This window comes from Pelophylax lessonae (assembly GCF_965119305.1).
Source record: "Pelophylax lessonae genome assembly, chromosome: 2".
Taxonomy (NCBI): domain Eukaryota; kingdom Metazoa; phylum Chordata; class Amphibia; order Anura; family Ranidae; genus Pelophylax; species Pelophylax lessonae.
Window position 1 is genome coordinate 664,583,137 of NC_138769.1, and position 16,022 is coordinate 664,599,158.

General features: G+C 45.7%; 1 protein-coding gene across 1 annotated transcript in view; it reads right to left on the reverse strand.

Moving 5' to 3' along the window:
* Positions 1 to 3,008: 3,008 nt before the first annotated feature.
* The window catches only part of SLC35F2 (solute carrier family 35 member F2), a gene marked incomplete at its 5' end in the record, with an annotated part of 48,370 nt that continues 35,356 nt past the window's right edge, over positions 3,009 to 16,022 (reverse strand). The window contains one exon of the mRNA XM_082248397.1: positions 3,009 to 3,246. Coding sequence (XP_082104523.1) covers positions 3,037 to 3,246 — 210 coding nt within the window. The 3' untranslated portion in view covers positions 3,009 to 3,036. The remainder of the gene's footprint in view (positions 3,247 to 16,022) is intronic.

Genomic DNA, 16,022 nt, shown 5'->3' on the forward strand with positions numbered 1-16,022 from the left:
TTTAAATTATATTTTACATATTGAAAGACACAATGTTTTGGCCATTATGGACCAAGCTTTGTTTAATGTACGGCATATGAATACTGAATCAAGAGATTTTAAAAGAAGATTTCCAGGTATGGATATTTTTACATAGTTACATTGGTCAAGCTTGGAACAATTTAACTATGTATATGCCATACCTGTGGGATTCCTGTAGAAGCTGGATTTCTAGTGGAGATCACTAGCACAGTGATCTCCACTAGCTTCCAAGTCCGGTGACATCACCGTTCCGACTCTCCACCTCTTCCACTCAGAGTATGCTTTGCCATTGGTTTTCTCAATGTTTGCAATCTCTGAAAGGTGTCCGTGCTGAGTATAACCTCCTGTGTTCACAATGCAGCAGGAGAGCAGCCACAGATATTAGTGGAGGTCACTGGAGTAATACAGTGATTTTCAGCTTCTAGGGGGATTCAAGCTAAACTAATGTAGTTATGTAAAAAAATCCATACCTGGAATTCTTCTTTAAACTGACTACAGAGGTGGCTCTACATTCATTGAATTATCTTCGGAGACATCAGAGGACCCCTGAAGCCGAACCAATTATGTATATAGTGACTTCAGTAGGAAGGTTGTGCTTTGGCTGGATTCCTCCAGTGCCTTGCTACTGCCTACACAATGTTAAGGGTGCCTCATCAACCAATAAGGAGGTGCTGCAGCTTGGAAGCCAAGTGCCAACAGGCCACCTTCCAAGAAAAAGTTGGTATTTGCATAACAGTGTGACCCGGGGCCTTTAGAAGGAGGCTAGAAAGACTAGATTAACTGAAGTCATTTTATTTTGAAATTCATTACAGGAACACTTGGACACATAATTCATATAAAAGATGGTGTTAGCCATCAGCTAATTACTGCCATACATTTTGCTATAAAGGGATCATGAGCAGCACTCCTCATCTAATGAGTATAGGTTATACTGACCACTTTGAGCTTCTCACTAGTGAGTTAGATTAAAAGACAAACAGAGGTAGGTTCTTCATACGCTACAAGAGTGCTTCTAAGTGCAACTATTCCCCAACAATAAAAAAAATGCTCAAATATCACCACCAATGAATCCAAATGGTGCTATTCTACTTCAATATGATGCTGAATTCCATTTAGAAATACCTGCTGATCCTGCCAGTTAATCCTCCTTCCTTAAGCAGTGTGACCATGTTGAATGGCTAGCAATAAAGCCGCTGCAGTGTTGTCACCCTGTGTAGCACGACAACTTCAATGACTAAAGATGGACTTTAAAAGTTGCAATGGTAGAATGCAATCAATTATAAGCAAATCTGTCATTAGAAAAACACATTGTAGACCATAGTTGACCAGGCTAGTTGCCTGACTGTCATGCTAAACCTCTGAGATACTGACGCAGAACAAGAATATAAATAAGGGCTTCTGTCTTTTCTCTGACTTTCCTGATTCGCATACTTGTTTCCAAGTCTGTAGCTCAAAGGTTTAAAGCCGAATGGTCAGTATGACAGCCAGGTATCTAGCATTTTCTTAGGTAACCCAACAATGGCACCACCTGCATTTGCTTTAACACCTCCTCCAGGGAGGTTCTATTAAAAATTGTGCAATCATTGCATCTGTGCTTTTTCCTGGGAATGTGGTTAAAGTTTGGCTAGCATAGTACTATTAAAATAGGAGAGTACAACATACTTTAAAATGCATATAAACAGAACCAAATATGTCCATCTAAAGCCCATATTTTTTATAATAAAGTAATAAACAGGCATTTTCAGTGCAAATTTTTCATTATGTTAAATATCTTTAAAGAAATATATTTAACTCTTTTAATGGTGAATGCAAATGGAAAATTGGATTTCTCCAGCATTGCTAGAAAGTGGAAAGGAGGGGCTAATTGATGTACTGTCAATCTAAAGCTGGCCATAGATGGTGCCATTTTCTTTCTGCAACCACAGGATGCAAGAAAAAAAAATAGCTTGTTTCCCAAATCAACACAGTCAGGTTTGATGGAGGAATCCCTCCCGCGGAGGTATTATTTTCTTCCCACAGTGGGGAGCTGTCCCTGCCAACAGAACACACAGTGTTTATTGCTAGCGGCAGTAGCCACTGGCAATAATCGCATAAGAATTCTGATATGCTGGTAGTACCCAAGTCGATCGATGGATCGACTTGGGTACAATAAGCCTGCTCATACACAGTTTAAATCTCAGCCAGTCCCTGCTGAACTGGCTGATATTCAAACTGTCTATAACCGGCTTTAAGGGCTGTGGGCAGAGCTATTCACTGATAGGACTACCAACAGTACCAGCAGCTAAAAAACCAACGAAGGAACAATGCTGCAGTTATTACACTGCTGAAGAAAAAGGGTTGTCACCCCAATCAATAGAAGGGCATATCCAACAGCTCTACCACCAGGATCATCAGGTATTTATAAAATGTTCCAAGGGGTCCCTGGTCTTACTGGTATGGACAGCCTATATCACATGTGATTTTCTAGTTTGACCATAGTTCTACATTTAAAAAAAACTGGAGATTCAAAATCTGAGGTATTGGTCTTTTCAGACATCTGTCACCAGGCTAAGCTACAGTTACCAATAGATCTTCATAGAAACCAATCAGAATCACGCTTTCATCCTGTAGTGCAGCTTTTAATTCATTTAGTGTCTGTGAGGCAGATTCAAAAGTTTTCATTTCAGAAATTTGCACCGGTGAGATGCTGTCAATCTTCATAATTATGGTTTTTAAAACCAATAGGCAACCTTGTGAATATTCAGTACTTCAACAAAAAAAAAAAATCACTTTTGTGCTCCAGTTGTATCCAGATTGTATTTGGCAGGAGAGAACAAAACCACCATAATGTAAAGATTCAGCAACGCTCTTTGGGTAAAAGGACACAGAAACTGGCTCCGGTTCACCTCGAGAAAGTTGAAATCCAAAAAGAAAAAAAAAAAAAAAAAGAAGGTTTCTCAAAAAATATTTGTTCTTCCTCCTTAAATTTACAAAAAGGCCAACTGAATACAAAACTCTTCAAAAAAGTGACAATACTTAGTCCGGGCGGTCTACAGGGTGGAACTCTGGTAAGGGATGTAGAGGAGTGACAGACTCAGGTGACGCCTCCTCCCGTTTCATACCGCCATTCTCAACCCCTTCATTAGTCCTATCGGGTGGCGGATCAGCGCGGAAAGAGGAGGTACTGCAGTACATGATAAATCCAACTATACACACGACAAACGCCAGAATGTAGAGAATGGAAAACTGCAAGAAGAAATAAAACATTAAGGTATATGTTCAGGCATTACTCAAATTTACCCTCAACCCCTCATCTCCCCCACCTCCCTCAGGAAACATTGCACCATTTTTTTTTTTTTTTTTAGCCTGGGTTTACACTATTGCGAACACAGACCTCGCATGTGATTTGCATTACATTGCTGTGCAGATCACATGCAATGTTTGCGTGATGCAAATTCAGGCATACAGTTTGTGTGGCTGAACTTGCATCCATTTGCACGAAAATAGTGCAGGAACCTTTTTTTTCCAGCACTGGAATCAGATCACATGGGTGTTCACACCCATGCGATCTGATTCCTGTCCGAATTCACAGTTCACACTGCGAACCAAACTGGGGGTGTCATTAACTTTGTATTGACACCCGCAGAGGTTAACAAAGGGCAGTGTGAACTGCCTGCGGGGGGGAGATGCGCTGAGGGAACCCACAGTAGAATCGCGCTGGTTCCCACATCGCATTTGTGTGATTTCAGTCATAGTGCCTGTTCACGCTTCCGCGTGTGCGGCGATCGCATGTAATATCGGAGCGCACTGCTCCTTCATTACATGCTATCGGAAGTGCAGTGCGAATTTAGCCATACACTTTGTATGGCTAAATTCGCACTGCACCCGCACAAAAGTCGCACATGACCTTTTTTTTCAGCCGCATCAGGATCGGATCGCACAGTGGTTCACACTTGTGCGATCCGATCCTGTGCGAACTGTCAGATCTCACTGCGATATGCGATCAAACTGGGGGTGTCGTTAACATTTAATTGACACCCCCTGCGTATCGCATATGGCAGTGTGAACTGCCAGATGTGCGTTTGCGATGCGGGAACAGGCTGCGAATTCGCAGCCTTCCCGCATCGCACAAGTGTGACCCGGGACAAAATCAGAAAAAAAGTCTTTGTTGAAATAACATTAGATCATACAATCTAATAACAATACAATAGCAGAGAGTTCACGCTCGCCAAACAGCAAGTACTACAAATTTCAGGCACTGTACTCACATTTCCGTCTGAACAGAAAAAAAATAAAAACAAACAGTAAATACGGGGGCAGCCCCTACCCACTCATATATACCAAAGACATGTGCACAACAGCCAGGAAAAGTGATATTTTAGAGCCATAGTCTATTCATCACCAGGTCCACCAGAGCCAGACCTAGAGTAGCCAGCCTGCTTCCCCATAGATTTTCAAATCTAAGTGGGTAATCCCAGTGTTGATGGATCAATTTCTCATAACGTTATGTTCTACCCATAAGCTCAAGCCACATTTGCGATGTGTCTGGGAAATCTGCTAGGTCCAATGGAGCAATCGTAAGCCTACGTGCCTGGAAAAGGGCCCTAGACACTGCCTCTTTAATTTAAACATCTGTTATCGCTTCCTCTAGGATACCAAGTATTCAATGTTTAGGGTCAGAAGGGACAGTGATCTGGAAGGCAGTGTTAAATGTAGTTACAATAGTTTCCCAGTAGCGATGTTGTTTCAGGCACCGCCAATGTAAGTGTAAAAAAAGGTCCCCCTTTTATCGGCCCCATCAAGCACATGTAGGATCTGGGCGTACGCTCATATTGTGGAACTTAAGTGGGGCGTGACATACTCTCAATAGGAAATAAAACTGAGAAAGTGGTTGGGCGACGTTCCAGAAACATAGATGTATGGATTCCAATGCCTCTTCCCATTGTTGTTCAGGCATTTCACCCACATCTTTCTCCCATTTCTCAAACCCTGAGCTAGAAAATCTCTCCAAAACCTCCCCCAATAGCATAGCATGTTGAGATAAAGCCTTTTGTGAAACTGGACTGCTGCATTTAATTGAAAACAGGTGTTGGTGATTAATTTAGGGTCTCTCTAGTCTGTTGGGCCTTAATCACAAGCTACAGTAGGTAATAGTAGAAATGCATTGTAGGTGGGATATCATATAGGCATTGTAATTGAGCAAAGGTAAGTAGATTTCTTGACTCAAAAATACACTATATTACCCAAAGTATTGTGACGCCTGCCTTTACACACACATGAGCATTAATGGCATCCCAGACTTAGTCCGTAGGGTTCAATATTGAGTTGGCCCACCCTTTGCAGCTATAACAGCCACACTCCTCTGGGAAAGCTGTCCACAAGGTTTAGGAGTGGGTCTATGGTAATGTTTGAACATTCTTACAAAGGCACATTTGTGAGTTTAGGCACTGATGTGGACAAGGTCTGGCTCACAGTCTCCGCTCTAATTCATCCCAAAGGTGTTCTATTGGGTAAGAGTCAGGACTCTGTGCAGGCCAGTCAAGATCCTCCAGCCCAAACTCTTTATGGACCTTACTTTGTTCGGTCATTTGGTGGAGGGCTAATTATGATGTAGGATTGTTTTTCAGGGGTTGGGCATGGCCCTTTAGTTCCAGTGAAGGTAACTCTTAAGGCATTAGCATACCAAGACATTTCATGCTCCCAACTTTGTGGGAACAATTTGGGGATGGCCCCTTCCTGTTCCAACATGACTGCGCACCAGTGCACAAAGCAAGGTCCATAAAGACATGGATGAGCGAGTTTGGGTGGAGGAACTAGACTGGTCTGCAAAGAGTCCTTACCTCAACCGGATAGAACATGTGACCCCAGAGAACGTTAGAGGTACACTGTTGAAACGCGTAGATTAGAAGTTGACACGTTGATTCCGCTTTCTTGGAACACAAGTGGAGAGCAAACTGGCATTCTTTGTTTTTTTCCAATGCTGTTAATTAACTTACCAACTGTAAGTGTGATTTTAACCTTTTTTAATAAAGCATTTGTATGTACTGCACTAGGAGAGGCTTCTCTTTTACCTCCACATGGTTTGGTAGGAGCATTTAGAAATGCAGGAGTACCGTCACTAATGGACTGTCCTGTTCCTTTGAACACTTCAAGTGGAACCATTAGATACCCATGCTGTTTTGGACGGCCTGTAATAAGGGTCAATTAATTCTGGTGAGGGGGCTGTGTACTTAAATGTCGGGGGAGATAAGACACGCATAGTGACTGGTGGAGTGTTTTCACTGTGGCCTTTGGACCCATTTGGATTCATAAAGGACATTACACTTTAGCTCTGAATTTGACTTATTGGCATTATAAGCACTTTGCACAAATTGTTTGACATGTACCTATTTTGAATATTGGGGTTTTTGCCACTTAATTAATCATATAGCGCTGTAAAATAATAATTTACTGATCCATAAAGACATGAATGAGCGAGTTTGGGGTGGAGGAATTTGACTGGCCTGCACAAAGTCCTGACCTCAACCCGATAAAAACACCTTTGGAATAAATTAGAGCGGAGACTGCGAGCCTTCTTGTTCACATCAGTGCCTAACCTGCCCTTCTGGAAGAATGGTCAAATGTTCCCATAGACACTTCTAAACCTTGTGGAGAGCCTTCCCAGAAGAGTTGAAGCTGGTATAGCTGCAAAGGGTGGACCAACTCAATATTGAACCCTACGAACTAAGACTCGGATGCCATTAAAGTTCATGTGCATGTAAAAGGCAGGTGTCCCAATATGTTTGGTAATATAGTGTATGTCTAAAGCTGTGGACACACGGGCCGAATGTCAGTTGGCATTGGCCAGTTCAATAGAAACCACCCAACACTCGGGCTGTGTGTTCAGCAGCAGTGCCGGCTTCTGTCGAAGGTCTTGACTGCAAAAGGTCTGCCGACTGGCTCCCAATCACCACTCTCAGCCAATGGTTGAGAGTGCTGACTGGAGTGTGGAGCGGGGGGGATTGCCGTACTAACATAAGATTGTTGGTACCGAGGCTCCGACATGAGCGGTCAGTTTTTTCCGATCAACCCAGCGGAAAAAAAAAACTAGTAGGGTCCTTTCACACAAGCTTTCCGCCCAGTGGACTCAGTTTTGCTCAGCGGGGATCAATCCGCCGATCCCCGCTGAACAGGCAGATGACACGTCCGTCTCAGCTCTGTGTGCGGAGACAGAGCTGTCAGAGCCCCGCTCTCCTCTATGGGAGATCGAATGAAAATTGACCGCCTGTCCATTTTCATCCGATCCTCCAGACAAATGGAAAATAGAGTTTCCATCTGTCTGGACAGGATCAGATCGGATAGCAGCGGTGTTAGCGGAGATGTCACCGCTGACATCCACTGCCCCATAGAGGTGCATATGGCATCTGATCAGGTCCACCTAAAAAAAACTGACAGGCCGACCTGATCGGAAAGCCCGTGTGAAAGGGGCCATATTGTGTACAAGGATTAAGATGCGTCACACCAAACTCTTGCTACCTTGCTGCATGTTGTAGTTTTGCCAGCTCTGGATAAGTCAGATTATACCATATAGGACTAGATCTGGTAACACCTGGGACCTTTTTCAACTGTTCCATTTCCCCTTTGCCCATATCTTATGTAGGAGCATGTATGTTGGGTATTGTTTGTTAGGTTTACAGAAAAGCTGCACTTCCAGTCCCTCTGCAAGAGTGCCTGCATCACTAAAATGCATGATGGACAGGGGGCAGAGTCCTGGGTCTCTCGTTCACTCTCAGATTCCGTTGCCAAACCGCTCACCATATGTTGCAATTGAGTAATAAAAATCAATGGATTCGGAAAGGCTTCTATCTTTAGGGTTCTGTAATTCTATTCCCATTCTTGCACTACCCCACTTCCAAAATAAAGATCAAAATATAAAGTTAATTACCCTAGAAAAATGTAACAGGTAACTACAGGGTAGTTGTGGAGAAGATTTAGGAGTAGGGGCATCATAAACATTTTAGCCTAGTTGGCCCTCTCTTCCTTTGAGTACCAATTCAGCATTATTTTTATTTGAAGAAAAATAATAAAACTAGTTAAAGTAGAAGTTCAGCCTAAAACTAAAATATCTAAATCTACTTGCAGCCACATTCTAAGACTAACCCCTCTAACCTTGTAACGCAAAAATCGATATAGATAGATAGAGAGAGATTATATATATATTATATATATATATATATATATATATATATATATATATATATATATATATATATATATATATATATATATCTCTATATATCTCTAAACCTTCCCTGAAGCCTATCCAGTCTGGTCTCCAGCAGTGGAAGCTGTGTGTTCGACACAGCCAACAATGGCTGGAAAACACCTGGAAAGTGATGTCACCCATAGACTTACTATGGCGCTTCAGTTGACAGCTGCCTCTTCTGCACTCTCCTACACACAGAAGCCGCTGCTGACAGCTCAGTGTGGGACCAGAGAGGCTTCAGAAAAAAGGTATGTATAGCGATTTTTTTCTCTAAAAGGTTATATCGATTAGTCTTAGAATATGGCTGCAAGTAGATTTAGAGGTTTTAGTTTAAGGCTGAACTTCTACTTTAAACAAAGTAATTCTGTCTAGAGGGATGAGAGGTCCATCACCTTGGGATACTAGCAAACAAACTCTTGAGTGGGGTAGGGTTATGGGGGACACCCAGGGGTTGTGTCCTCAAAAGCTTGCCAATGGCCAATCACCTGAAGGTACCAGCCTATAACTCAGAATCTATGAATATTTAGCTTATGTCCTGTTCTGTACGATTAAGATGCAGCTTTTATTACGCCCTTTGCCATCAAAAGCTCTGGCCCATGAACATAGCCATTCTATTACATCAATAAATAATCAAGGTCAGGCTGGCTTTATGCCAGATAAAACACTGAACTAAACATAAAATGAATATGCATGAATATGCACACTTTACAATCCCATGACGACAAGAATTTTAGTAACACTGGATGTAACCAAAGCATTTAACTGACTGAATAGAAAAATAGGATTTTTGAATTACCGTAAAATCCATTTCTCTGATGTTCATTGATGGACACAGCTCCTGTCTTTCTTGACCATTGGGTTATGCTACCCCCTACAGGAGTAGGACACTAGGCAGAAAAAAACTTCTGGCTACACCCATGGTCAGTCCCAGGTGGGTATACTCCCTCTTCCTGCTATAGTCACCCAGTTTTGTTAGAAGCAGTGTCAGGAGAATTATAACTCCACAGAGGGGTGGTTGCTGTGTTCGTCAATGAACATCAGAGAAATTGATTTTATGGTAAGCCAAAAATCCCATTTTCTCTTTCGTTCATTGACGGACACAGCTCCGGTCATTCTTGACCATTGGGACTTCCCAAAGCAGTGTCAAACCTGAGGGGTGGCAAACCACAAAGAAAATTCCCAAGGCTCAACAGTAGCCAACCAGGCGACAGGGGCTCAACCAAAACAACTGGAGCCCACCTGAAAAAAAACAATACATCCTCAAAGAGGATCAGGTCCTCTTAATGCAGCCTGCAAAACCTTGCGGCCAAAAGAAGCATCCGCAGATGCCAACACAGACACTTTATAAAACTTTGTAAAAGCATGCACCGACAGTCAGGTGGCAGCCCTGCAAAACCTGCGTCACCGACGCTTGGTGACGCAAGGACCAGGAGGCACTAAGTGCCCTAATAGAGTGCACCATGACAGGAAAAGGAGGAACCTGACCCCTGATGCAATAGGCCTGAATCACCGTCTGTCTGATCCATCTGGAAATGGTCGCAGAGGAAGCAGACAACCTTTTGCAAGTAACATCCATGAGCACAAATAGAGAGTCTGACTTCCTGAAAGACTCTAAGGCAATTTCCTTAGAATGTTTAGGCCTGGGACACAGAGAAGGCAACATAATGCCTTCATTCAAATGAAAGTCAGAGACCACCTTAGGAAGGAATGACAGACAGGGGCAAAGCACCCCCTTATCCTTGTGAATCACCAAGGTACGCACCAGGGAGTGTGTGGCCAAAGGTCATTGGAAGAAGACTGCCAAAGCCAATACCTGGCCCTTGCTGGTACTCAAAGCCAAATTCTGTTCAACCCCCCGTTGAAGGCAGGTTAAGATCCGAGCCACTGAGAAGGAGCAAGGATGAACTCCAAGAGAATCACACCACGCAATGTACATTTTCCTAGGAGGTAGATTTCCTAGCTTTAACAGCGTTGGAATCACCAACACAGACAATTCTCTATCCATTAGCTCCTGGCGTTCAACAGCCAAGCCATCAAAGCCAGCGACTGTAAAGCAGGATGGAAGATCGGTCCTTGGGACAGCAGATCCTCCCTCAGAGGAAGCTTCCAAGAAACGTTGATGATCAGCCACACTAGATCGGCATACCAGGCCTGGTGAGGCCAATCCCGCGCCACTAGGATGACTGGAATCCCTTCTGCCTCGATCCGGCGTAGGAGCCTGGGCAGAAGCTTGAGAGAGAGGGGGGGGGGGGAAGGCATAAAATCAGACCATACTGACCCCACGGGGCCACCAGCGCATCTGTCAGAGGATCCCTTGACCGAGCCACAAACCTCTGCAATTTTCTGTTGAGCCGGGACGCCAACAGATCCACCGGAGACACTCCCCTTGGTCCAACCCCTGCCGACCGAGGTAATCTGTCCGCCAATTTTCCACCCCAGGAATGTGTATGGCAAAGAGGGCTGGAACAAACCGTTCTGCCTACCTTAGAATGCCGGCTACCTCCAGAGCCGCCAGGGTGCTTCTTGTGCCCCCTTGGTGACTGATATAAGCCACAGCCATGGCATTGTCCGATTGAATGCGCACTGGGCATCCCTGAAGACAATCCGTCCAATGATCCAGACACAGTCTGCTCACTCGGAGTTCCAGGACATTGATCGGTAGTCTGGACTCTTCCAGTGTCCAGATCCCCTGAGTAGAATGCTTGCCGAGGACGCCTCCCCAGCCGGACAGGCTGGCATCCGTGGTGACTACTGTCCAATATAAGGGGAGAAAGGATTTTCCCAGCCGAAGCCCTGGAGAGCGAAGCCACCATATCAGGGACTCCTTTATTCCCCAACTCAGCCGGATCTGATTGTCCAGAGACTGCTGAGTTTTGTCCCATTTGGTCAGAATCTCCCTTTGCAGGTACCACGTATGGAACTGTGCAAACAAAAACCACCTCGAAGGTAGATACCATCAGGCCCTGTATCCGCATGCAAGTCCGGAGGGATGACCATTGTTGGACAGCAGGAGACGATTTGCAGCCTGCAATTTCTTGTGTTTGTCCAGAGGAAAGAGCAATTTTCAGAATCCAGCCAAACTCACGCACAGTTCGTATTGTGATTTCCAGGTTCTCGACTAGAGCAGAGGGAGATTCGGCTCGCAGAAGGAGATCGTCCAAGTAGCCCAGTACTGCGATCTCCCGTTGGCGTAGCAAGGCTAGCACCAGAGCCAACACTTTTGTGAGGACCCAAGGAGTGAAGGCGAGACCAAAGGGTAATGCCACAAACTGATACTGCTCCTCTCCCACAGCAAGTGGAAAAAACGCTGGCAACTGGCACATATTGGAATGTGAAGATAGGCATCCTTGATCTCTGATCTCTATAGGAGGCGAGGAAATCCCCCTGCAGCGACGCAGTGATGCCACCACCGTTGGAATGGACTCCATTCTGAACTTCTGTACCCGTACAAAGCACTTTAGTGCCTCTAGGTCCAGGATTGGATGCACTTTGCCTTCCTTCCTGTACACTGAACAGGTTTGAGTAGAAACCCTGAAAATGTTCTGAGGTCGGAAGCGGGACAATCACCCCTTGAAGAAATAGGTCTTGTACCACCCCATACAGACCCTGTAACCGGTCTGGGGACAGACGCAGGTTGAAAGGAAAAACCCTTGCCGGGGGGCAAGAGCGAAACTCGATCTTATAGCCGGACCGAATGACTCTGTGGACCCACTTTTCTTGCATTAAGGAAGTCAACGGGTCCGGAAACCAGCAAAGACTTCCCCCCCCACCCCCAATACAAGTGAGGGCGCACCTTCATGCAGAATGACCCTTCTGGAGAAGCTCGCTCTCGGGTTGCCAAACCAGGTTCGTTTGGATCCGCCAGAGGAGGCCCTGAAAGGCGTCGAGCCCTTGTCAGTTGACCCTGAGGGACAAAAAACCCTTCTCATGAGCCGAGAAGGAAGGTCCACGTCTGACGAGGTTTCTTGTCATTAGTAGCCTGCCGAAGAAAGGTACTCTTCCCCCCGTGAGACCTTTTATTATGTCATCCAGGGTAGCTCCAAACAGGTGATCTCATTGAAAGGGAAGATCAGTCAAGGCCTTTTAACCACTTTACCACCGGAGGATTTTCCTGCTAAAAGACCAGGGGGTTTTTTGCGATTTTTTACTGTGTGAATTTAACGGACAATTGCGCGGTCGTGCGACGCTGTACCTAAACGAATTTCATGTCCTTTTTTTCCCACAAACAGAGCTTTCTTTTGGTGGTATTTGATCACCTGTGCGATTTTTTGATCACGTGCTATATATGAAATTCCCCCCCAAAAAAATTTGAAAAAAATCAAAATTTTTTAACATTTTCGGCCAATTTGTTTTTTTTACGCTACCTATGTTTGGTAAAAAAAAAAAAAAAAAAACGCAAAAAGCGTATTTTGATAGGTTTGCGCAAAAGTTATCGCGTTTACTAACAAAGGGAAAGATTTTTGTCATTTTTGGTGTTTTTTTTTTTTAACGAGTAATGGCGGCGATCTGCGATTTTTTTTTTTGCGGTACTGCGACATTGCGGCGGACAGATCGGACCCTTGACTGACATTTTTGACACTTTTGGGGGTACCAGTGACATTACTGCAGTAATCAGTGCTATATATATGCACTGTTACTGCAAAAATAACACTGGCAGGGAAGGGGTTAACTGTATTGGACAGGGAGGGGTTAAGTGTGTCCTAGGGGCGTGCTTCTAACTGTAGTGGGACATTGCTATTTGTGTAAAAACAAAGATCAACGGTTCTACATAGTAGAACCGTCTGATCTTCATTTTTACACAGGGAGAACTGACAGGCGGCTTGTTTACATAAGCCGCTCTGTCTTTCTCCCGCTGTCCCGGAGATCGTAGTGTGACTGGCGGACATCGGGTCCGCCAGTCACACTCCCGCACTCCTCCGTGAAAGAGCCGAGGCGGGCGCGCGCTCGCCCGCTATTGGCTCTAGAAGGAGTGACAGGCGAGCAACTTAGACCTACGTCACTCTGCCTGGCCGGGGGCCGACTGCCGCAGTAATTATATTGTGCGCAGTCGGCAAGTGGTTAAGAAGTCTGGTCAGCAGACCAGCATTTGAGCCAAAAGACACACCGAAGGACCACCGCCAAAACAGGGATGCAAGCCGCGCCCAAAGAGGCATCACAGATAAACTGCAGCCCCTGAACTAGCTGGTCAGCCAGCTCAGCAAAGGCAGGAGGGAGCGGTTCTCCTCTCCAGGTCACGGAGTAGGAGCTTAGCCCATTCGGGCAGAGTTTGCGACACTAGGGCAATGGTAAATACCGACCTCATTGTCAAACCAGCTAAGGTATACATAAAGTGGGCCACAGCCTCCACTTTCCAGTCAGCCGGATCCTTAAAGGCCAGGGACTCTTCAACCAGAATCATGGTTGCCATGTTTAATCTGGCAACCAGAGGGTCCACCACTGGTGGCACAGTCCACTTCTTAAGGAGGGACTCCTCATAGGGGTTAACGCCTAGTAAAAGGCTTAGGAACCCCAAGGAGATGCTTTGGACTTCCCCACTTTTTAGCGACAATTCTGCCAAAATAGGCGGGGAAAGGAAACACTTTTGCCGCTCTGGATGCATCCTCCATCTTTAGGGTCTCGCGCACAGATACAATCAGTGCATCTACCAACACCTTTACATGCGCGGCCACAGACATGGAGGAATCATCATCATCACTATCAGGGGATTCCAGGCGCGTGGTCGCAGACCCAGCAGGGTGACCCATGTCCACAGCGGCTGAATCAAATTCACGATCTGATGAGACAGGGGAAGGCAGGGGGCGCTTTTTGCTAGCCTGTCGCCAGCAAGCCGCTTCTACCCAGGACACAAGGGACTCCAGGACCACCATCAGTGCATGGATAGATGGTCGGGACCTGGAGGACTCCACATATTCACAGAGGGGATCAGGTGGGGAAACGTGCTCCAAAGTCTCCTTGAATCACCAGGGGGACCCCACAAAAAAGTGCAACACACTGCTAAGGGACAACTTCCACCGCGCTGGTAGCACCACCAGGTCAACAAGCACAAGGCACAGATCGATCCTCAGCAGAGAGGGAGAGGTCCCCACCAGACTCACCACCCGCTGAAAGGCACCAGGAATCACCAGGAGAATTAGCACTATACGTGCGGCGATTAGGAAGCTAAATGATCCAGGAGTCAGGACCAGGGGATAAGGAGGGGCTCCCACCGCAAAAAAAAAAAATCACCGTCCACAGGGCGCCATTGTCATGTCCGCCGCTATTTGCAAAGCAAACCACAAGAAAATGACCACCGGACTACACAAACATGGCCGCCCTGTATAGGAATACACAAGGCTACAATAAAATGGCGGCTCCGCATTGCGCCACGAGGCCTACAGGGACCCAGGACTGATCCAGGCAGGACAGGGGGCCCTGGCAGGAGCCCCCACCAGTTGATCGTGCACCCCCCGCCCCATCGCCACTTAGCGCCCTGCCCCCACCCCAGGAAAATGGTCAAACCCCCCCAAAAAAAATACATCCCCAGCATATGTGGAAGGGGAGGGAAGGATAAGGAACCTGGCGAGGGGGGGGGGGGGGGGGGGGAGTGCCTGCGGGAAGGAGGGGAAACCAGAGGTCTGACTGTCCCAAGGATTGGCTCACATCCACCCCAAAACCCTTCAGGGGTAGAGGGAGACAGCTACTCACTATACCAGGAACCAGGTGGGGGGCTGTCGGCCAGGAGGAACGCTGCGACTCAGGCCGAAGTACAGTCTTATGCGACCTTTGTGAGATGTTTAACTCGCAGGCCAGACCCGTCCAGTGGGGCTATGTCACGGCCGATCTAGCGCGGAGGTGAGGCCTGCGTGCACTCGCTGGTCGGACTAGCCAATGGTCAAGAATGACAGGAGCTGTGTTCGTGTCAATGAACGAAAGAGAAATGGCCTTTTATTGGCAAAATTTAGCTTTAGGCCAAAGTACGCTAAGTGAGTCCAGTCTTTATACTCTATATTCACAAAGTCAGACTATCAACTTTACCCTTGAAAAAAAAAAAAAAGGTTAAAGTCTTTGGAAACCTTGATCAACATCTTGAGATACATTAGCGTGATTTGGGAGTTGTAAAAATAGCAATAAATAGGTCATTATGACAAACACAAAAATATGAAGTGCAAAAATATTTAAATGTGGAGAAAAAAAAAAAAAAAAAAAACACAAAATTTGCGTGTTTGTTCAGTGACACCAACAACTTTCCACTGGTGCTCGTCGGCACCACCAACTTTCTATTGGTGCTCGTCGGCACCACCAACTTTCTGTTGGTGCTCGTCGGCACCACCAACTTTCTGTTGGTGCTCGTCGGCACCACCAACTTTCTGTTGGTGCTCGTCGGCACCACCAACTTTCTGTTGGTGCTCGTCGGCACCACCAACTTTCTGTTGGTGCTCGTCGGCACCACCAACTTTCTGTTGGTGCTCCTCGGCACCACCAACTTTCTGTTGGTGCTCATCGGCACCACCAACTTTCTATTGGTGTTCAGTATTGTCAAATACTTCTTGAAAATTAAAAAGAGAGTGTCCTCCCACCAAGGTCAAGAAGTTAAGCAGCAGTAGATAAAAGTAATCATAATACTACTAGAAGTGGGTAAAAAGCACCCATTCTGTAAGTTTTGATGCACAGTAACAAGTCAAGGGTGGTACTACAGTCAACAGCATTGCACAATTCTGATACAGAAAATAGTACTGTGTTTTTGGAAGAATCGGAGCTTCCCCTTTAGTCTGTAGCGTTGGCATGTAAAAGAAGTGGC